At 36.8% G+C, this 24,107-nt stretch overlaps 1 protein-coding gene across 9 annotated transcripts in view; it reads left to right on the top strand.

The window, feature by feature from the left end:
- The window catches only part of GPATCH8 (G-patch domain containing 8), a 98,888-nt gene that overhangs the window by 37,513 nt on the left and 37,268 nt on the right, over positions 1-24,107 (top strand). For 6 of the 9 annotated variants that reach the window (XM_067021905.1, XM_067021906.1, XM_059046462.2 and 3 more), the window contains 2 exons: positions 18,318-18,385; positions 19,016-19,102. In XM_067021905.1, the coding sequence (XP_066878006.1) occupies positions 18,318-18,385; positions 19,016-19,102 (155 nt within the window). Of the gene's footprint in view, positions 1-16,224; positions 16,270-18,317; positions 18,386-19,015; positions 19,103-24,107 lie in introns of all 9 variants that reach the window. The other 3 variants (XM_067021908.1, XM_067021907.1, XM_059046467.2) reach the window with 1 other exon arrangement.

Here is a 24,107-nt window from a genome sequence, read left to right as displayed (position 1 = left end):
TTGACAAGATGTCTGAAGGAAACAACATAAAGAAAGGCCTGTTGATGAGAAATGTATGGACAATTTTTTATTATAGAGGCAGAGGATGTGTTTAATTTGGAATAAAGCAACAGCAAATGATAGTTGTATTTTGTGGCTGTTGAGCTGGATTTGGTTCTTGAAATTGTTTTATAACCTTCCGGCAGCTTTGAAATGGAATGGAATGTAGCTCAGAATCTTTATTTTTGCCATGAAATAGGTAAGTAGATGTAGCCCAGAAGTGGTGCCTGAACTTCCTTTGTTATATTGTCTAAGCCGTTTGATGATTTGGCTGATTTTTTGGTCACAAAGAAAAGTTCAACACCTGAGAAAAATGAATGAGGTGTGGTATTATTTCATATTTCACGCTGTCTAGAGGGTTCAGTCAGTAACAGACAATCAACATTTACTGAGCTAATAATGTATTCTAGTTATACCAGTTGTAAATAGCATAAGCCATGGGCAAAGTAGATAAGACATCGTTCCTGCTCTTCAGGCTTATTTTCCAGTCGCACAAGTCTTGCTTTTTATTTATTTATTTATTTTTGGCTGTGTTGGGTCTTCGTTTCTGTGCGTGGGCTTTCTCTAGTTGCGGCGAGTGGGGGCCACTCTTCATTGCAGTGCGCAGGCCTCTCACTGTCGCGGCCTCTCTTGTTGCGGAGCACAGGCTCCAGATGTGCAGGCTCAGTAGTTGTGGCTCACGGGCCTAGTTGCTCCGCGGCATGTGGGATCTCCCCAGACCAGGGCTCGAACCCGTGTCCTCTGCATTGGCAGGCAGATTCTCAACCACTGTGCCACCAGGGAAGCCCCCATTTACATTTTTTTAATTAATTAATTTCATTTATTTATTTTTGGCTGCATTGGGTCTTCGCTGCTGCATGCGGGCTTTCTCTAGTTGTGGCGAGTGGGGGCTATTCTTTGTTGCGGTGTGGTGGCTTCTCTTGTTGCAGAGCATGGGCTCTAGGCACACGGGCTTCAGTAGTTGTGGTGCGTGGGCTCAGTAGTTGTGGCTCACGGGCTCTAGAGCACAGGCTCAGTAGTTGTGGCACGTGGGTCCAGTTGCTCAGTGGCATGTGGGATCTTCCCAGACCAGGGCTCAAACCGTGTCCCCTGCACTGGTAGATGGATTCTTAACCACTGCACCACCAGGGGAGCCCTAATGGCATTTTAGATTTGAAGAAATAGGGTACTAAAATGGGTAAAGGGAAACCATGCAGCTTTAAAAGGATTGAGTTAGTTTCTTATGTACTCAGTATGTATAGAACAATTTCCAAGATACATTAAGAAGCAAGGTGCAGAATAGTGTGTGTTATAGTAAACTACCACTTGTGTTAAATGATATATATCATATACATGTATATGTGTGCAGATAGATAGATATATACCTCCTGCTTAAAAATCACTATTTTGTTCCTGAAAATCAGACCTTCTGTATGAAAACCCTACTTGGGAACATATTTACCATTATTTTAAATGGCTTACAATTACACATCAACCCAACCTCTAACCAGTTTCTAAAACATAGCTGGCTGTTTATGAATTTTTTTAAAAATTAAGGTATAAAATACTTAAACATTTGTTCCTGATTACCAAATAATTACTATGGTTGTTAACAGTTGCTTTCTATGTAGTAACATGTCCATACCTTTTGTTGATACTTAAGCAGCTTTCCCAAAGTCCTACAAGTTGTATGTGGATGTATCTCCAGATTTCTCACTAGTCTTTTCCTTAAAAATGTTGAATTAGATTTTTGAGATTGAAAGATAAAAATTTTACTGTATGAAACCATTGGCTGGAAAATGTTGTGTCAAGAAAGATGAACTGAGGCATTTCACTGTGAAATATTAAAAGGGTACATTCTGTGGGGTATGCCTGTATATTTAATTTTTATTTGCTTGACTATGCAGAAAAAAATCTTTGTTAAGGCAGACTGTGAAGGGAAAGTGGGTTGCTTTTTACTGTATTCTTTTAAAATTTGATATGATATACTTGTATTACTGTTACAAATATAGAAAATAATTATTTTGAAAAAGACTTAGACTAGGCAGAATCAAAGCAGAGTAGAGTTGGTTTCTTTGGTTTTATGTACATGTCCCTCCTCCCACGCTAGTTTCAGTTAGCGAACGAATGGTTAATATAGTTGGGTAAACCCTGCATTAGCTAAGCCCCAACAGTGCTTCTGCTACATTTTATGACTGAAGAAAAACTAGATTTGAATTCAATACAATAGAAATATGTGGTGTTACCATTTAGACTTTATTGTTAAATTAGAATGTTGATCTTTAAAACCTAACTTCCTAAGAAAAGTCATTCTTTGCCTGAGGAGAAAATAGCTTTCCTTTAATATTATGATGACATAGATAAATTTTCTGGATAGGGTCTTTGTAAAAGCTGAGTTGTCCTTCTACCTTAGTTTCCCTTTGAAATTTGTTTTTCTTTGGGAAAAGGAAATAGCACCTAACTCAGTATGTATTAGGTGCCAAATCTAGAATCTAAACATTCTTCATGTCCTACTTAATGAAATACATATTAGTATGCTCATTTTATAACTGAAGAAATAATTTTGGAAAGGTCATACAGGTACTGAGTCTCTGCCATTTGAATATAAGCCTAACTTTGAAATCACTGTTTCTAATGGATTTGCCAAAAGGTTCGTTCATTTTTTTCTGTAAGATGGCTCTAGTAGTGCTTAGTTGTCTTTAACCTCATTCGAAACAATTTTGTTAGATTGTATTGTGACAGCTGTCATATCAGTGTGCGTTTAAGAAAAAACTTATCAAAATTGGTGAATGTTTATATAGACATTTTAATATTGAAGATGGGAAAACAACATTTTTGGCATATTATGATTTATTTCAAGAAAAGTAGAAATGCAACTGAAACAAAAAAAAAGATCTGTGCAGTGTATGGAGAAGGTGCTGTGACTGATCAAACGTGTTAGAAGTGGTCTGCGAAGTTTTGTGCTGGAGATTTCTCGCTGGACGATGCTCTATGGTTGGGTAGACCAGTTGAAGTTGATACCGATCAAATCGAGACATTAATTGAGAACAATCAACATTATACCATGCCGGAGTTAGCCAGCATACTCAAAATATCCACATCAAGCATTGAAAATCATTTGCAGCAGCTTGGTTATGTTAATAGCTTTGATGTTTGGGTTCCACATAAGTTAAGTGAAAAAAACGTTATTGACCATATTTCCACATGCCATTCTCCACTGAAACGTAACGAAAATGTACCGTTTTTAAAACAAATTGTGATGGGCGATGAAAAGTGGATACTGTACAATAATGTGGAATGGAAGAGATCGTGGGGCAAGGGAAATGAACCACCAGGAATCACACCAAAGGCCGGTCTTCATCCCGAGAAGGTGATGTTGTGTATATGGTGGGATTGGAAGGGAGTCCTCTATTATGAGCTCTTTCCGCAAAACCACACAATTAAATCCAGCAACTACTGCTCCCAGTTAAACCAACTGAAAGCAGCACTCAACGAAAAGTGTCCAGCATTGGTCAACAGAAAACTCATAACCTTCCATCAGGATAACACAAGACTGCATGTTTCTTTCATGACCAGGCAAAAACTGTTACAGCTTGGCTGGGAAGTTCTGATTCATCCGCCGTATTCACCAGACATTGCACCTTTGGATTTCCATTTACTATGGTCTTTACAAAATTCTCTTAATGGAAAAAATTTGATTTCCCTGGAAAACTGTAAAAGACACCTGGAACACTTCTTTGCTCAAAAAATAAAACGTTTTGGGAAGGGCTTCCCTGGTGGTGCAGTGGTTGGGAATCTGCCTGCCTGTGCAGGGGACATGGGTTCGGGCCCTGATCTGGGGAGATCCCACGTGCTGCGGAGCGACTGGGCCCGTGCGCCGTGGCTACTGAGTCTGAGCTCTGGAGCCCGTGAGCCACAACTGCTGAGCCGTGTGCCACAACTGCTGAAGCCCGCAAGCCTAGAGCCCGTGCACCGCAATGAGGAGTGGCCCCCCTTTGCCACATCTAGAGAGAGCCTGTGTGCAGTGGTGGAGACCCAGTGCAGCCAAAAATAAATTAAAAATTAATTAATTTTAAAAAAGGTTTTGGGAAGATGGAATTATGAAGTTGCCTGGCAAATGGCGGAAGGTAGTGGAATAAAAGGGTGAATACGTTGTTCAATATAGTTCGTGGTGAAAATGAAAAATTTATCTTTTATTTTTACTTTAAAAGCCAAGGAACTTTTTGGCCAACACAATACATTTATATCTTTTCCCTTCTCAGAAAAAGCTGATAACTGAAAATAAGAGTAGGTTTGAGGGGAACAGCAGACATGTAGTTCCCCCAAATCAAGAGTATGGATTGTCAGAAAGGCTTAGTTATACTTTTTGCTGGTCTAGCTGAAGGAACCTGTAGCTATAATGGCCTCTGTTCCCTGCTAATTAAATGAGCTATACAGTCTTTATACATTGCCAAAGGTAAGCATAATTTTAATAGTTCATGTATCAAATTTAGTAAGATACAGATTTTATACAACCTCTGACTATCTTAATGGAATTTAGTTAATATAAACAAAAGAGATGAACCCAGTTAGTAAACAAAATTAGTCAGAATTGTCAGTCTGTAGTAAGAAGTCTAGGTTTTAGGGCTAGACTAGAAAGGAAAAGGGATTGGGGGAGTGGAGAAGGGGAAATGGTGAATTCAGATGCCATATAGACTACTTGTTTCTCAGTATAGGGATTGTCACATTTAAAGACAGACATTGGTTTTCCCTGGTGTGCAGTGGTTGAGAGTCCGCCTGCCGATGCAGGGGACACGGGTTTGTGCCCCGGTCCGGGAAGTTCCCACATGCCGCGCAGCAGCTGGGCCCGTGAGCTGTGGCCGCTGAGCCTGCGCGTCCGGAGCCTTTGCTCTGCAACAGGAGAGGCCACAACAGTGAGAGGCCCGTGTACCGCAAACAAACAAACAAACAAACAAATAAATAAATAAATAAACAAGCAAGCTATATGTTAAGACATTATTTAATCAGAAGTCATTAAATATATGTTAAGTTTACGCAAAATAACCAGAAAGGAAGTAGCAAATTTTACTAATGAAGATTTAGAACAGATAAGTATAAAAGGCCATTTTATCATTCTAGTACTTTTTTTCTAAGAAAAGAGTGAACTAGTTATAGAAGCAGTTTGCACATTATCAAGGTAGATTACTTTAAAAGAGGCAATCGCTGGTGAAGAATTACATGGAATTAGTTGCACTTTTATTAAATACTTACTATGTTCAAGAGACCATAAAAAAGAATATACATGACATTATAAGATACCGCCCTTACTCTCATAGAGTTTGCCGTTTATTTTAGGAGATAAGTGGAAGAAAGCTGAAGAATAAATTCTGTAAGAATGAATGACTAGGGAAGACTTCGCAATGAAGTCTTGAGGAGGGAGGAATAGGTATTACCAAAGAAAGGAGATACTGATGTATACAAAGTGATTACAGTTGGCAAAGAGTAGGCCTGGCTGGCTGGAGCAGAGAATGCCCATAGGGCAGTGCATTTCATACATTTTAAAAGCAGAAGAACCTCTCAAATTACATATTTTTAAAATGTTGAACCTTAATGTATAAGAGAGGGTGGAAAAAAACCACAATTGTTTGTTTGAAGCAGGGTTCTAGGTCTCCAGGAGCAGTCTGGAAACCATAACTAGAAGGCAGTGATGGGAAATTGGTTCAAATAGGCACAAATCTAATATTACTGAGTGTTTATGTCCTAGGCACTTAACATATCTCATTTAATTCTTAAAGCAAGTCTATGAGATAATTATTGTTATTCCCATTTTGCAGAGGAAGAAACTGAGGCTTAGAGAAGTTGAGCAAATTGCTCAAGAATAAGCTACCAGTAAATGACAGTATCAAAATACAAACCTTGGTCTTTCTGACTCCAAAACCCATGCTCCTAACTACCACACTGAATGTGGAAGGCTTCGATGCTGCTCCAATTTGGAACTTTATTTTGTAAGCCAAAGGCAGTTTTTGATTACAAGAGAGGTATAGAATTTTATAGCAAGAAGAAATATTAAAGCTAATTTAATCTGAAATTCATTTTACAGATGAAGAAATTTAGGTTTAGGGCTCCAAAGTGCTGAAAACCAGTCCCCAGTTCTCTGATTTGTGATCTATTGTTCTTTCCATTATAGCAAGGAGGATATTGGTGGTAGAAGTTAAATACTGGTCTAGTAAAAGTATGTCTGAAGATGAAAATGTAAAACCATTTAGAAAGTTGTCTAGGTATGAGTTGATAAGGGCATAGAATAGAGTGATAGCAATGGAACTGGAAAGGAAAGTATAGTTATGAAGGATGATAAAACAAATCAACTACGAGGCATAACGTACAGTCAATTCATGCATGTGTCTTACTAGCAAGCCTTTGTTCACTGGGTTTAGTGTTAATCCTTTATAATAGCTAGCATTTATTAAGTGTTTAAAGAGTGCTTGCACATGTATAGTCTAATTTAAATCCTCTCTGCGGTAGGTATTCGTGCTTTACAGATGAGGGAATTGACATTCTAAGGAATACTTTGCCCAAGATCTTACAGTATAAGTGGTAGAATCATGTTGCCAAAACCTATGCTTTTAATCAGTATGCTATCTATAATGGACTTCAGTGCTATGTGGTGGGTTACTTCTGTCTCCTGGAGAAATGTGATGGTGGTGAGAAATAAAGTACTGCAGAATTGAAATATACGATAGTTATTCTGGCTGAAAAAATTGGAGATAGCTTTGTATGTGATATTTTTTCTTAGGGCACTTGAAGTGGTCATATATGTTTATGATAAATATAAATTTGTAAAAATTCGCTAGAAACTTGAGGCTAGGTTGAGTGGTAAGAACCTTGGCCACATTTTTAAGGATGGTTGGTAATTGATCTCCAGGGAAAAAGAAAATACTGTAATTTCTGTCTCATACTATAATTTCCTCATTTATTTTTTTCTTATACTTTATATTTCTCTCCTGTGGCATTTTAAATATTCTACCTTGTATAATTTGTGTTTATGTGTCTCTTAACTCTCATTAGACTATAAACTCCTAAATGATAACAATTGCTAGGCATTTATGTGTTCTCTGTTGCTTTTCATATGTTTTTTATTCTGCACACAGTTATGGAATCCTTAGAATGTGCAGATCTGTAGTAAGTCTTAAAGAGTTGAAGAATGAATAGGATACAGCCTCTGCCCTCCAGAGGCTCATGTCTAATATAGACACGAATGTAACAAATAAATGTAGTGCAATTCAGTATAATATCATAATTGTGAAGTTAAAGATACAGTGGGGGCTTAATAGAGAATTGAACAACCTAACTTAGAATTTCAACTTATTTCTTGAATGATTTAACAAGTGAAAAATCTCATATTGTGCGAATAAGGAAGCAAACAACTATATCAATATTTGCCCAACTATACTTGTTAGTTGATACATGGAATCTCCACATTCTTCCATAAGAAACACTGGTATTTAAAAGTAGGACCGGACTTCCCTGGTGGGGCAGTGGTTAAGAATCCTCACGTGTTCAATCCCTGGTCCAGGAAGATCCCACATGCCGCGGAGCGACTGAGCCCGTGCGCCACAACTACTGAGCCTGTGCTCTAGAACCTGCAAGCCACAACTACTGAGCCCGCTTGCCACATCTACTGAAGCCCACGTTCCACAGCTACTGAAGCCCACGCACCTAGAGCCCGTGCTCTGCAACAAGAGAAGACACTGCAATGAGAAGCCCACGCACCTCAACGAAGAGTAGCCCCTGCTTGACGCAACTAGGGAAAGCCTGCGTGCAACAACGAAGACCCAACACAGCCAAACATAACATACATACATACATACATAAATACATTTATTTTTTTAAAAAGTAGGACCAAATGTAAACATAAGAACGCAAAGTTAGGGCTTCCCTGGTGGCGCAGTGGTTGAGAGTCCGCCTGCCGATGCAGGGGTCGCGGGTTCGTGCCCCGGTCCGGGAAGATCCCACATGCCGCGGAGCGGCTGGGCCCGTGAGCCATGGCCGCTGAGCCTGCGCATCCAGAGCCTGTGCTCCACGACGGAGAGGCCACAACAATGAGAGGCCCGCGTACTGCAAAAAAAAAAAAAAAAAAAAAGAATGCAAAGTTAAAAGTATGTTTTATGAGAAATAAAGAAAAAAGCTAAAAATTGTTTATTAAAAATGGCTACCAAAATTTGAAGTAATAGGATTGTACATTTAGAAAAGGGAACAAAATAATATTATCTTTCATTTATAAATGTGGTTTATTAGTTTCAAATTCAGTCTTTTCTCTCTATCTGAGTCTTTTCAAACCTGTGAAGTAGATAGCTACCAAATGAGAGTTACAGAGAAAATCTAGTGGGAGCTCAGAAGGAAGGAACAAAGGACAGTCTCAGGAGTAGGAATTGGAAACTGATGCCTGTTGGGGCCAGGTGGTAACATATGCAATTGAAGCCCAGTGAGTGTGAGACAGTAGGAAGTAGTGTGAGTTGTGCCATGTCTAGAGAGGAATAACTGCCACTCAGCTAGCTCATGCTCATTGTTACCATGTAAGAATATAGTCTCAGGTATTGCCAGACCTGAATTTTTTTAAAAAGAAACCAGAAATCCAGATATTTTGGTGACATTTTCTAATTGATAAACGTTGGCTCAAAGTTTAAAATGATCTGAGATAAACAAAACATGTTCAAGGCCCATATTTGATCCACAGGTTACCATTTTATGACCTCATTTGAAGTTTGACCTGGGTTTAAATTCAAGCTCTATAACCCAGTAAGTGGTGTGACCTTGTTATTACCTCAATATACCCAAATTTTAAAAAGATTTGGCAGTAGTTTGGGGAAATTAAACATGATGGTATGTAAGTTTTATACCTGGATCCTATCTCATTTTCCTCTCTAATACGAGGAGCGGAGATAATGCCACTTAATAGATTGAGAAAAGTGTTTATCCATGGTCAAACTGCTAAGGATAGTAGCTATGTTTATAAGTCTTCTGACCTCTACTCCAGTACTTTTTCCATTAGACTTATGATTCTCAAGCTTTAGTGTGTAGCAGAATCACCTTGGGTGCTTGTTAACAATGTAGATTCCTAGGACTTCCCTGATGGCACAGTGGTTAAGAATCCGCCTGCCAGTGCAGGGGACATGGGTTCAATCCCTGGTCCGGGAAGATCCCACATGCTGTGGAGCAGTGAAACCCGTGCGCCATAACTACTGAAGCTGCGCTCTAGAGCCCAAGAGCCACAACTACTGAAGCCCGTGTGCCCTAGAGTCTGCATTCCACAACTACTGAGCCCATGTGCTGCAACTACTGAAGCCTTTGCGCCTAGAGCCCATGCTCTGCAACAAGAGAAGCCACTGCAAATGAGAAGCCTGCGCACTGCAACGAGGAGTAGCAACCGCTTGCTGCAACTAGAGAAAGCCCACGTGCAGCAAAGAAGACCCCACACAGCTAAATAAATATAAATAAATGTAAATATATATATATATATATTTATATATATATAAAATGTGGATTCCCAACCAGCAAAACTCAGCAGGTCTGGGGTGGGGTTCAGGAAGTAACATTTTAAACAAGCTCCCTAAATAATTTGCTTTGGACCATATGAATAAACTAAGCTTCTAAGAATGCTACCTTGACTGTAGTAAGTAGGGTAGACAGTTGGTTCTTTTGCTCATACAAAATATATTAGTAATTTTTAGTCCGAATTAGTATAATGCTATTTATTTTTCTTATAGTCTTAGCCTGATTTACACTGTTTCCTACATTATTACGTATGGACTTCTTGCCCTAGGTTAATTTGCATGATTAAAATGAAATTGGTTTGTGTGGAAACTGGCTTCTTACTTTGGCAAGAAAGTGGAGTGTCCAAGAAACTTTTAAAATTAGAAATACAGAGTATAGAGTGACAGTGATTTCATTGTAATTAGAGTAGTCCAATCAGGTGGAAATAGTTGAAAATATAAACTTTCACTAGTTTAACCAATATTTGATAAGTAGGAACTAAGAGGAGACAAAAATGCCCTCAAAGTTGTATGGAATCATTGACTTTATTTTATTATTATTATTTTTATTTTTGCAGTACGTGGGCCTCTCACTGTTGTAGCCTCTCTCGTTGCGGGGCACAGGCTCTGGACGTGCAGGCTCAGCGGCCATGGCTCACGGGCCTAGCCGCTCCGCGGCATGTGGGATCTTCCTGGACCAGGGCACAAACCCGTGTCCCTTGCATCGGCAGGCGGACTCTCAACCACTGTGCCACCAGGGAAGCCCCTGGAATCATAGACTTTAGAACTGGAAAAGAAACTTTCTGTGGATGACCTAGGATCTCTGGGCCTTTTAGCAGAGACTTCAGAGGAAATAAGGAGGATTTTTGAGTAATTTCAATCTACATGACTTTCTGAATTTACTCCTACATTCCATGTGGACTTCATCTGTTACAAATTTGACATACTATGGATTAATAACTTGTTTAGTACACATACATAGGTGCTATTGTCTTTCTCCAGATGACAGTAATAGTAAAATAGTAAGCATTTTAATTTATTCTGTTTTGCTTAGGCTTAATTAATTAGACGATTTGTACTATATGTTTAATTTGGAGAAGGTCTTGCTAAAGTATGCTTCATTCTTTGGCTTGGATTTAACATTTGTATAACCTTGCTTTTCAAACTCAGTGGTCACTCTTTTGTTAATGGAATGATAACATGGGAAGGATTTGAGGGTAATACTTGGGTAATAATTTTCTCCATCTGTAAATAGGGTTGTTTCATTATCACCAGATTGTAGGTAGACCATTAAAATTTATCACAGCTTCTTAGAGTGTCTTTAATTTTAAGGTACTTACTGCCAGTTTTGGAAATGAAAGAACAAATTTATTTTTTAATTTTCTGAGGCCTTAAGATGACAGTGTTAAGAGTTCAGCAGCATCCTATATAGTGATTTATAGTGAAACGTTAGGGTTTACAAAGCATCTTCTGTTTGTTTCTTTTGATCTACATGCCAGTCCTGAAAGTGAGGATAATATCTCCATTTTGCAGGAGAGGCTGCTGAGACTCATGTGCTGATTGTCAAAAGTCACACAAGTGTTTAGAAATTCTCTTATTGGAGAACTGAGGTTTTGTAGCCAGCGTTTTTAGGGACTACCTAGAAAAATATAGAAAGAAAATAATTAAAGATGAGTTGAGGAGGGCGTTGATGTGTAGAGTAAAGGAAGAGCAATCTAAATGAAGCTGGAAGGTCTTTTGGGGTTATAGAGTGATCCTGGAATATTAAGAAATTCTCAGTGTAGTTAATGGAAGTACTTAACCAATAGTCAGAGGATACAACTCTAAGAAGGCATTGGATTGTTGGATTATTACAATACCATAGGACTGGCTACTATCTACATAACTCCCCAAAATATTTTCTACTCTTCAAACTTAAGAATTGAAGTGAACCTTAGAGACTATTAAGTATGTCTGACTCCTTAAACATTTGGTGCCTGCTTCTTGTCTGCTAATGAGTGATGATAGGTAAAAGAAATTGAACAAAGTTGTAATGAATAGTAATGCAAAACTCATCTATTTCTTTATATTAGCTTATATAGTTTTTGAGATATGGAGACCTGTATAATATAGCATATATCTTCTGTTTGGTAAAATAATTCCTTGATTACAAGACAGTTAAATCATCAGTATCTTGTGGCATCAAGCAGAAAGTGCTGTGATGACTAAATATTTATTTATACCTGAACAAGGTGAGACCCACTATGAACATGTTCATTCTCTTGAGTCAACAAATGCTTTTTAATTTGTTATATCAAATTATGTCCCAGATACTGTGTCAGTTATTCAGGATATAAACATATAAGTAAAACTCAGGGCACAAAAGTGTTCCCTATTTTTTAAAAACTAAGGACCTAAAATTGTTTTGCCTTCTCCCCGTATGCCTCATATTTTAGATTATTTTACCCTTAAATTTATTTATTAAATTGGTTTTCTCATTTAAAAAATAAATTGATTTTATCTTACCAAATGGTTAACGTGAAGCAGGCAGTGTTCAGTGAGTTGATGTGATTTAAGCTAAATTTGGAGTGAAAGTATGATTTCCTTTAGGTGACTTTTTTTTTTTTTTTAATTTATGGTACCTCAGGCATTCCCTTTATTACCTCTCCTTGAGGGCTTGAGTATCTCATGTCACCTCTGAATGAGATAGCTTTTCCAGGCTTAACAGTCTGATTCTAACACTTTATTTTAATTTATAATTTATTTTGCCCCTTCTCTGTCCCTGTTTATTAATATATTAGATTATATGATTAAAATTGAACTATTTTATCCTAGAAGGCAGCTCTGATACTTTGGGAAGATGGAAGGATATTTTGGTCACAGTAACTTCTGTGCTCTTAAAAAAACACCTGTGTTTGAAAATCAAAATAACCTGGTTGTTATAGATCCTTAAACAGGGTGTGACAGGAATATAGTTAGTTTTTGTAGTGCTAGAGAATTTGGATTCTCTTTTGAGTAGGAAGCCTTAAAAAAAAAAAAAAAACCTTAGAAATTCTATAGGGAATAATATGCTTGATGTTTCCTAAGGAAAAAATATCTAAATGATGCTGAAAGTAATCATTGTTCTTATACTACTGAAGACTATTATTTTCAGGAGAAATATGCAAAAGTGAAGCTTTGATTTGGAGATAAACGTACCACTTTTTACCCAGGAAGTATTTCTGAAAGTTGTATCTAGTCACTGTTTTAGTAAATGAAATTATATTTAAACACACTAACATAGCTTACTATAGAGTCTTATTTTGAATACTTTTGCAAATCAGAGAATAGTCACCATCCTAATTCTGTATTATTCTTGATTTTCACTTATGTATTTGAGTTGCTTAAAGTATGAAATAGATTTAAAGATGTCAGGTGAGGTTCTTGGCTTTTATTAGTTTAATGGCCTTTTGGAAGTAGATTTTGTGACTCTGATGGCTTTTTTTTTTTTAAATTTATATTGTGTTTTTGATGGCACTTATATTTACTTCTGCTTTATTGGGGTCAGTCTTTAAAAACAGTTTTAGACATCTTTAAAAGACAACATTAGACATTTAAAAACTTTCTGAACCATATGTGCATTGGCTCCACAAGTGTTCTTCCCTCCCCCCCATGCCAGAAGTTTAAATTGGTAAGATTATTTTGCCTAATTATAGTAATTCGTGGGGTGTAGGACTTTGTTTTAATCACTGCCATATGCCCAAAGCCTTCCAAGAGTAGTTGGTATATAGTAGCAACTCAGTAAGTGTTGTTGAGTGAATCTCAGTTAAGGAAAAAGCAGCTGAGGTAAATTGGGTGTTCTTACCTCTGTTGATATCCAACTATTGTTTTAATCACTTCAGAAGCTTCTTCATTTCTAACTTATTTCTGTGGAGTAGTCACGTGTCTTCTGTTTCTGAAGTGTGCTGATTACCAGATTGCTTGTCCTTTAATATTTTCTTCCCAGTTGTTCTATTCCTGGAGTTAGTTTGTTTAAAAATAGTGTTTGTGGGCCTTCCCTGGCGGTCCAGTGGTTAAGACTTCATTCACCTTCCACTGCATGGGGTGCAGGTTCGATCCCTGGTGGGGGAGCTAAGATCCCACATGCCTCGCGGCCAAAAAACATAAAACAGAAGCAATATTGTAACAAATTAACAAATTCAATAAAGACTTTAAAAATGGTCCACATCAAAAAAAAATCTTTAAAAACATTTTAAAATAGGGTTTCCCTGGTGGTGCAGTGGTTGAGAGTCTGCCTGCTAATGCAGGGGACACGGGTGCAAGCCCTGGTCTGGGAAGATCCCACATGCCACGGAGCAACTGGGCCCAGAGCCACAACTACTGAGCCTGCGCGTCTGGAGCCTGTGCCCCGCAACAAGAGAGGCTACGACGATGAAAGGCCCGCACACCGCGATGAAGAGTGGCCCCCGCTTGCTGCAACTAGAGAAAGCCCTCTCACAGAAACGAAGACCCAACACAGCCAAAACTAAATTAAATAAATAAATAAAATTTAAAAATAAAATAAAATAATAGTGTTTGTTTAAAAAAAACAAAAAAAGTATTTCTTCACAGTCCAGTTCTTTGGGCCAGTTTTGTAGATTGGTATATCCTTAAATGTTTCAAAATCAAAACTGATTAATGTGAGGGATTATTCTCAGAAACAGCGTGGCTATAAGCAGTCAGTGGATTTTGGTATTTAGCTTTATTCTCTCTTCAGTTATGATAAGTCATAATACCATCACATTTTAGCAAGAGATGAATATGTGAACATTTTAGCATGTTTGTCGTTGTAGAAGTAAGCCTACCTTCTAAAATGTAGAATGTACAATACTGTTTGGTTAACGAAACATCATTTAACGTTTTTTCCATCGCTTAAAAATTTTTTTTTAAATTAATTAATTAATTGATTTTGGGGGGCTGCTTTGGGTCTTCATTGCTGTGTGCAGGCTTTCTCTAGTTGTCGAGAGCAGGGGCTACTCTTCATTGCAGTGCACGGGCTTCTCATTGCAGTGGCTTCTCTTGTTGCAGAGCACAGGCTCTAGGCACGTGGACTTCAGTAGTTGTGGCTCGCAGGCTCTAGAGCGCAGGCTCATAGTTGTGGTGCACGGGCTTGGTTGCTCTGTGGCATGTGGGATCTTCCTGGACCAGGACTCGAACCCATGTCCCCTGCGTTGGCAGGCATATTAACCACTACGCCACCAGGAAAGCCCCTAAAAAAGTTTTTTAATTGAGGTATGAATGACATACAATATTATTTTAGTTTCAGGTGTACAACATAATGATTCGATATTTGTATATAGATTTACAGTTTTGATTTAGAAAATATTAATATCATTTTTTTTCCCCATCACATGAATACATTGGTATTGGAACATTCTAGATGTGGTATGTTTTCTTTCCTTTTTCCTCTCTTGTCCAGTTGGCTAGATCACAGTCATACTACCTATATATAGATCTTTGGCTGAAGAGGACAGTTTCTTTTAAGGAAAGTATTTAGTGTTCTGGTTGAAGTTGCCTCCTTTGAAATGAAATAAACAACAAAATGTTCTTATTTTAATGGATTTTAAGAAATATTTGTCCCTGTTAAGAGAAACCGAGACATAGGGAACCTGGATTTCATTCATTTTGTTTTAAAAAGAAGTTGAGTTTTCTAGGGAATATTATATTAGCAAACATTCTGTTGCTACCTACCCTTTGAAAAGTCATAACTGTAGGTTGTTATTCAGATGTTCCACAGTGATGTGCTCTATGATAGGATTTATCATTGATCACAAATGAATACATTGAGGGGATTTTTTTCTTTTTTTTAAATGCTGCAACCTCTTCCTGTATTTATTGTTCAGTGTCTTTTCCCAGTGAGATCTTTCCTTGCTCAGGAGTCTCTAATGAAAGAAATTACTATTTGGCCCAGGCAGTAATGTTGCCTTCAGATTGTTTTTAAAGCCAGACTGTTTGTTTTCTGTGAGTTACCTCTGAGTGGACTAATTGTAAATATGACAGCCCTTTTGATGCCACTTTCTCTGGAGTTACTGGTGTTCTTCAAAGCTTGGCTTTGTTGTGTGCAGAAAGAGAGATGTTGGCAGACTTGGGAAGATTTCATTAAAAGGAAACAAAGCTCTAAGGAAATCTCCTTCAAGAGTTTTATTCGTTCATAACAGAACTCAAATGCACATAAGTTTTCCAAGCACTGAAGGTCTAAGGTTATTTCCCAGACCTTTTACTTATTATATATTTTCAGTAAGGTCTTGATGAACCCCTCCACCCCCCAAATCCTCTTAGAGTTCTTTTATTGTAGCGAATGACTTGATGATCACTGTCCAGTTGATCTGTCTTTGATGTTATTTCTTTAAGGAAAAAGTCCCACCTTGGGCCCTGAGTACTGATTTACCAGGATGTGTAGTTAAATGAGAGATCTGAAGCTAGAGCTAGTTTTTTCACTTTCTCTCACCTTCCCCCTCCCCCTGCATTATTTTAGAGGAGGTTGTTCATGTTCTCAAGTAGCAGTACAAAAATCTCACACCCTGACCCAACCAGTATGAAAACAACCACTGTAGCACAAAGTGTCCTTCCTGTGTCCCCAGCTGAAATTGGGGGAGGGACAAAGCCCAATTGTTACTTGACCCCATCCTGTCTGCCTGCTAGAAGGCCTGTTTCCTACCCTAATGGTTTCTGCCTAACAAATGGTGTTTCTTTTTTACAGCATTATGATCCTGGACTTGTTGTGGTGATGGTAAACTTAGCAGTGGTAATTTTTTATTTTCAGACTGAATTACTCCTTTTGTCATCAGTGCACCAATATGTTAGGCTTACTTTCTCTGTTGTAGCCTTCATCCTTCTGCTTGGTCTTTTTCATTTTCCTTTCCTTTCCTTATGCAACTTGTCTGATCCTTGTTCATTAAAGGGTAATGTTAAGAAGGGATGTATCTGTTTGTGTTAGAACTGCCAAAAAAAAAAATCAGTTAAAACATTAAATTCTAATACTGTAAAAACTTGATTTCCCCACAATATAATGGGCACTAGCACTTGCTACTGCAATCTATAAATAAATTAAAACAAACTTTGACTGCCTTAGAAGGCAAAAGTACTAATGCAGAGTTTATAACAGGGGTTTACAGAGGTAATGAATTTATACCAAAATTTTCTTGATTCTTACAAAGCAAATTCTGACAAACCGAAAAAGATATCAAATCAAAAACAAGTAAAATTACTTTGACATTTCTTTTCAATTCTTTCATTGGACCATTTCTTTTTACCAGTAAATCCCTGATTGAGACGTTATGAAAGTGATATTGCACCTAGGAAGTCATTTTTATAACCTGTCTTTAATTTGGTCCTTTTGCTAAAGATTGCAGTCACTGCTTATTTATTATACCATTGGGCATAAGGTAATAATGCATTTTATTTTGTATAACTGGCAGTAATTTGATAGTATCTAAAAGAAGGCTGTATTTTAGAACTTTGTTCTCTTTTCTGGCATGAGATGTTCTTTATTAAACATTTGTTTTCACTGTTCCTAGTTACCTTCTTATTGTTTACAAGCAATAATGGGATATTGGTGATTTGAACTTCTGAATTTGTTTTTCATTACTTTTTGAAACACAAATTAATCCCACAAATACAGAGCAACTGGATACAAGTGGTTGCTGGTCACTTTGGAAACAGTTTCTTTTTTTTTTTCCCTCCTGGACTAATCCTAGTCATGATCATGGCTTTTATTGCTTTTTTTTTTTTTCCAAATTTGGTTTTGGTAATATCTCAAATTTAGCCTGACAAAACTCAACTTTTAGCCCAAAGGTATAATATATATATGTGTGTATAACCAAAAAACAAAAATAAAAAAACAGTCGTTTACACCAGCCTGAGTGAAATGATGAGGGAAGTAAACATTGTGTTTTTTCACTAAAGGTATACAACGGATAAGGTAAGTCCTCTTTTCAGTGGGCTTACATCACAATAAACAGCGCAAGTTGTGATGTAAAACAGCTGTGGTAGTAAAGTGCTTGTCTGCCCCATTTTGCTTTGTTTGGCTGGTTATGAGTGGATTAAATATACATTTTTTAAAATCTCCAGCATAGATCAATTAGTTTAAAGTCAATTTTCTTCGCAACTAGTCCTTTTCACAGCTTACTGATTGCCACAGCCAGTGTTAAATCCACTCTGGAAAATGGGACCTCAGAGCACCAGTTTAAAAGTGAAACTATTTTTTGTTCCTAAGGGCAACTAACTGTTGCTTTCTATTTAATTTTTTTCACCACCTCATTTAATTGTAAAGCATCTTTTGAATACAAAAAAAAATATTAAACACGCTGAGTTGCTGTTACTGAATTTTCCGGTATCATGTTTGAAACTGTGCTCTTCCGATTTAAACATGTCAGTTGAGATATTTATTACCAGTTCTAAAAGTATGTGTGGGAAGACGTCAGTGGACAGTAAGAGTGAAGTGATTCTTGGTGGAAGGTTATTTGGAGGTCTTTTTAAAAAGGAATTTCTAATGTTTTTGATTTTAAACTTCCTGGTGCCATTGCTTAGAAGTGCTTTTGCATTACTTATTTAATTTTGCCATAGTAATCTGGAATCATCCCCAACTGGAAGGTCAACCAAGGTGGTTAGTTGGGCTTAAACTGGGAGAGGTAGGTTTGGTTGTAAGCTGTGAGAATGGCTTGTGTTTGGTTCACTGTAGCTTTCTGGTCTCTGCACTCCAAAGGCAAGATCTCTAACCACCCAAACCCAATGTGTAAAGCAAACTGTTGACTTAGCTTTGCATCTCACCTTGATTATATGTTCCTGTTACAGGGAGAACAGATCCCATTCCAATCGTTGTCAAGTATGATGTCATGGGCATGGGTCGCATGGAAATGGAGGTAAATTGATCTCATTGGTTCACTTGTTTTATGGGATATTTAAAATTGATGCTAATTCCAAATTCAGATGTAGTTTTAATGTTTTTGAGGGGAAATTTAAAAATGTATTTTACATTCTTACTTAGTGCTGCCTTTGAGGCTAGGTAGGTGGCAAATAATGCCCGTGTTATAAAGAAGTTGAGTGGTTTCCCCAGGGTTATTGCCACAAGGCAAGGTCAGATTTAAACCCAGAAAACTGCTCATTTCCATAGGCAGTTTTGCTCAACTCTTAAAATAATTGCTGTGGTAGAAGCTTTGCCCCTGTAGAGCTGTGTACAGCTGTCATCTGTGATATCTTCTTTTCATTGCCTGAAATATTTTTCTCCATTTACTAATTCTTTGGCATTGAACATTGAAGTAAAGTCTGTTATCATCAACACATGTGCCTGTTGGGAACCACCAGCATGAAAGGATTAATGAACTATTTTTCATGCTGTTTTCTCTGTGGGATGACAATAAAGCAGGAGGTAGCTGGGCAAAAAGTGAGAAGTTTCTTATTTTCATACAATACTGTAGTTGTATAAATGACTTTTTTATGGCTAATTGGGGGTACTTTAGGAATTAAGACTAATTATATCTGTTTTTGTTAAGCTTGATTATGCCGAAGATGCTACCGAACGGCGCCGTGTCCTAGAAGTAGAAAAAGAAGACACGGAAGAACTGAGACAGAAGTACAAGGTACTTAAATGAAGCCATTCTTGCATGTGGGATGTTCACACTGAGATATTCATTTTGGTGAAAAGAATCTGTTGACAGCAACATTTGTTAGACCTTTGGTGGTGATTAGTCTTAGACCTCGGGTTTCTGTTACTTTCTTATTTATTGCTTCTGTAAAAACTATAGAGATAATAATAACCACTTTCTATTATTATCTGTTGGGGAGAGTGCATTAGTATTTGAAAACGCAGTGCCTGGTACACATTAGGTAGTAATAGCAGTAAAAATTGGTGAGTCCTTTGAGAGCTTGATACCTATTGATAAGCGTTTTCTTTTTTAATGGATGAGGTGTTTGAAGAATGACAAACAATTGAGAACTTCAGTATCTTCCTTTTTAGTTATAGAAAACTGCAGCTTAGAACATGTTATAACAAGTTAGCTTTCAAAAAGACTGACAAGGGTACATGCCTTTCAAGATGTTTTAGTAAGCCCAATCTCTACCATAAAATAGGTAAATTAGAAGATAAGAAACAATTAGTGAAGATTATCATATAGAAGCTGATTTTGGTCATGATACTTAAGGTGAGAAGAGAGAAAAGGGATTCATTTTTTAAAATCTGTTCTACCGTAAAAAAATATATATAAAGCAAAAACTGACAGAACTACAAGGAGCAATGTTACACCTACCACAGTTGTTGGAGATTTTAATATACCTCTCAGTAATTGTTAAAAGTAGAGGAAAACAATCAGCAAGGATGTTTGGAAGACTGGAACATCTCATTTAACAAATTTTACCTAATGATTATATAGAACTATGCACCCAATCACTTTGAAAGTAACAAATTTCAAATATCTATGAAACATTTATTTAAACAAAGTTTTTACCATGTTCTGTGTCATAAACAAAGTATCAGCAAATTTCAAAGAACTGAAGTTATCAAGCCATAAAACAGGTTTTTTTTTAAGATTTTTAAAAATCTCTTTCAAAATTAAGAAGCACATTTTTACATATAACCTATCAGTAAAAGAAGAAATCACAATGGTAATTGGAAAATATTTTGGAATGAAAGATTAAAATGCTATACATCAAAACTTGTAAGATAAGCTAAAGCAATATGATATATGATAGCAAATACATGTCCTTTTTTTAAACATCTTTATTGTAGTATAATTGCTTTACAATGGTGTGTTAGTTTCTGCTGTATAACAAAGTGAGTCAGCTATACATAATACATACATCCCCATATCTCCTCCCTCTTGCATCTCCCTCCCACACTACCTATCCCACGCCTCTCGGTGGACACAAAGCACCAAACTGATCTCCCTGTGCTATGTGGCTGCTTCTCACTAGCTATCTGTTTTACATTTGGTAGTGTGTATATGTCCATGTCACTCTTTCACTTTGTCCCAGCTTACCCTTCCCCCTCCCCGTGTCCTCAACTCCATTCTCTACATCTGCGTCTTTATTCCTGTCCTGCCCCTAGGTTCTTCAGAACCTTTTTTTTTTTCTTTTAGATTCCATATATATGTGTTAGCATACGGTATTTGTTTTTCTCTTTCTGACTTACTTCACTCTGTATGACAGACTCTAGGTCCATCCACCTCCCTACAAATAACTCAATTTCATTTCTTTTTAAAGCTGAGTAATAATATTCCATCATATATATGCCCCATCATATATATGTGCCACATCTTCTTTATCCATTCATCTGTCAATGGCCACTTAGGTTGCTTCCATGTCCTGGCTATTATAAATAGAGCTGCAGTAAACATTGTGGTACATGACTCTTTTTGAATTATGGTTTTCTCAGGGTATATGCCCAGTAGTGGGATTGCTGGATCGTATAGTAGTTCCATTTTTAGTTTTTTGAGGAACCACCATACTGTTCTTCATAGTGGCTGTATTAGTGTACATTCCCACCAGCAGTGCAAGAGGGTTCCCTTTTCTCCACACCCTCTCCAGCGTTTATTGTTTGTAGATTTTTTTGACGATGGCCATTCTGGCCATTCTGACCGTGTGAGGTGATCTCACTGTAGTTTTGATTTGCATTTCTCTAATGATTAGTGATGTTCAGCACCCTTTCATGTGTTTGTTGGCAATCTGTATATCTTCTTGGAGAAATGCCTATTTAGGTCTTGATAGCAAATACATGTCCTTAAATGCTTATCTTAGAAAAAAAGAAAGGCAGGAAATAAATGAAGTAAACGTTCCTCTTGGGAAGTTAGCAAAAGAATAGCAAAATAAACCCAAAGAATGTTAAAGAAAAGAAATAATGAAGATAAGATAAAGATAAGAACAAAAAAGAATGAAACAGAAAACAAATATACAACAAATCCAAAAGTTAGTTCTTTGACATATTGATATTAAGATATTAAGAAAGATATTAAGGGGCTTCCCTGGTGGCGCAGTGGTTGAGATCCGCCTGCCGATGCAGGAGACACGGGTTCGTGCCCTGGTCCGGGAAGATCCCACATGCCGCGGAGCAACTAAGCCCGTGAGCCATGGCTGCTAGGCCTGCGCGTCCGGAGCCTGTGCTCCGCAACGGGAGAGGCCACAACAGTGAGAGGCCCGCATACCGCAAAAAAAAAAAAAAAAAAAAAAAAAAAAAAAAAAAAAAAAAAAAGAAAGATATTAAGATGAAAAGAAAGAATATTAAGAAAGAAAAGAAAAGAACATAGAAAACCAATGTCAGTAATGAAAAAAAGAGGATATCATTGCAGATGCAGCAGGCACTAAAAGATAAAAATAGTATGGATAACTTTATGCTTTGAATGCAAAGATAGGTTTAAGTGGACAAATTCCTAAAAAATATAACTTGTTAAAATAGGCTTGAAGAGAGTAGAAAACCTTGGTAATCCTATAACATATATAAATTATATAAATTGAATCTGTGGTGAAAAATCTTTCCATACAGCCCAAATAATTTCATAGTGAGTTCTATCACAATTCATAAAAGAAATAACTTCAGTCTTGACCAACAATTTCTGATCTTCCAGAGAATTGAAAATGAGGAAAGACTCCCAGCTCATTTAATTAGAGACTAGAGGGTAACTCCTGATAAGGACAGTATGATAAGAATAATTATATGACATTGATGTATAACACAGATGCAGATCTTAAAACACCAGAACCAATTTAGGATATACCATGACCAAGTTATCCCATGAATGCAAGATTGATTTAATGTTAAAATCAATTCATGTAGTCAACCATATTAAATGATTAAAGGAAAAAAATTACATGATCATCTCAATAGATAACAGAAAAACCAAGAGCATTATATAAAATTCAGCATTTATTCATGATGAAAAGTCTTGTCCAACTTGACGAAGAAAGGACCTTTTTTAACCAGGTGGAATGCCTACAAAACTATATAGGTTGAAAAGTCAAAAGCTTTCTTTTTGAGATAGGGAAACATAACAGGGATACCTTCTGTCATTGTTTGTATTAAATATTGTGCTGGAGGTCTTAAGCAGCACAGTAAGGCAGACAGGCAGAAACAAAGATACAAGAGATGAAAGGGAGAGACAGAACTGTCATTGTTTGCTGGTATGATTATGTTCATGATATCCAAGAAAATTTACAGATTAGTTACACAAATAACAGAGTTCAGCAGGATGCTAGATACAAAATCATACATTTAAATTTTCATATTAGGAAATGGATATAACAAAAATGTCACCAACTGTAACAGCAAAAAAAATATGTGAAGCACTTGGGTATAGATCTAATGAGATGTGGGAGACTTAAGGCAAAAATTCTGAAGCATTATTTAGAGGCATTAAAGAACAATGAATTTTAAAAATGAGATTTTTTTTATGATCATGAATTAGAAGACACAATATTGTAAAGGTATCTGTTTTCCCCCAATTTTTCTGTATATTCAAATCAATCAGATAAAAATCCCAACAAGATTTTGTATGGAATTTTGTATGGAAGTATAAAGGGCCAAGAATAGTCAAAGCATTCTTAAAGTGTAAGATAGAAAGCTACAGTGATTAAAGACATGTGATATTGGCACAAGGATAGACCAATGGAACAGAAAAGAGAGCCCAGTTGCAGACCCTTACATATTTGACCACTTGATAAGACAAAGATGGTATTGCAGATAAGTGGAGGAAAGAATGAATTTTTCAGTAAAAGGTTTTGAGACAGTTGGTTATCCATATGGGAAGTAGTGAATTTGAACTTCTACCCCATACCATACAATAATCAATTGCAGGTGGATTAAAGATTTAAATGTAAAAGGAAAAAACAGAGTTTAGAAGATATTATAGAGGATTTTCTCTTTTCACCACACCTGACATATTTACTTATTATTTTTTCAGTGATATTTTATAATGAAAATTGTTGAGCATACAGAAAAACTGAAAGATCTATATAGTGAATACCCATATACCTACCACCTATATTCTACAATTAACACTTATAAATATTGTTTTATTATATATCAATCACTTTTTTAAGTGCCTTTTTTTAGTTCCTAAAATATCTTTTTGATTCTTTTCCCCAAAATTTGCTATTCTTTTGTTTTTTAAACAAAAAATTTTTTGCCTTTTGGTTACTATTTCTGCCTTTTTTAAAAAAACATTCTAAATGTTCTTATTTTATAATAATTTCTTTCAAATCTTCTATTATCTGTAGTACTTCGTAAGTGTTTTTGTAGTTTGCTGCTTCTGACTTTCTTGCAGTGGTTTGTTTCCTTGTGTGGTTTGCAGTTTTGATTGTCATCTCATCCTCTGGATGTTTCTCGTATCCTGGATTTTAGAGGGGTTCTTATGGGGCAGTTCCATATGTGCTTTTGCTAGAGACTCAAGTCTTTAACTGAAGATCTGAGAATTTTATATGGACTGGTTTTAAAATGTTAATACCTAAGCTAAGGGTTCCTGCTTTGGATGAAAGGTGTAAATTCTTTAGGTCCACCAATGACCTAATGACCAATGACCCAATGGTCTGAAATTCCAACCTTCTATGTATGACCTTTTCCATTTATACCTTGGTAGATAGATGGTGAGTGTTTTGATG

Source organism: Kogia breviceps, chromosome 19, assembly GCF_026419965.1.
Source record: "Kogia breviceps isolate mKogBre1 chromosome 19, mKogBre1 haplotype 1, whole genome shotgun sequence".
Taxonomy (NCBI): domain Eukaryota; kingdom Metazoa; phylum Chordata; class Mammalia; order Artiodactyla; family Physeteridae; genus Kogia; species Kogia breviceps.
This window is presented reverse-complemented; position numbering and strand designations above follow the sequence as displayed.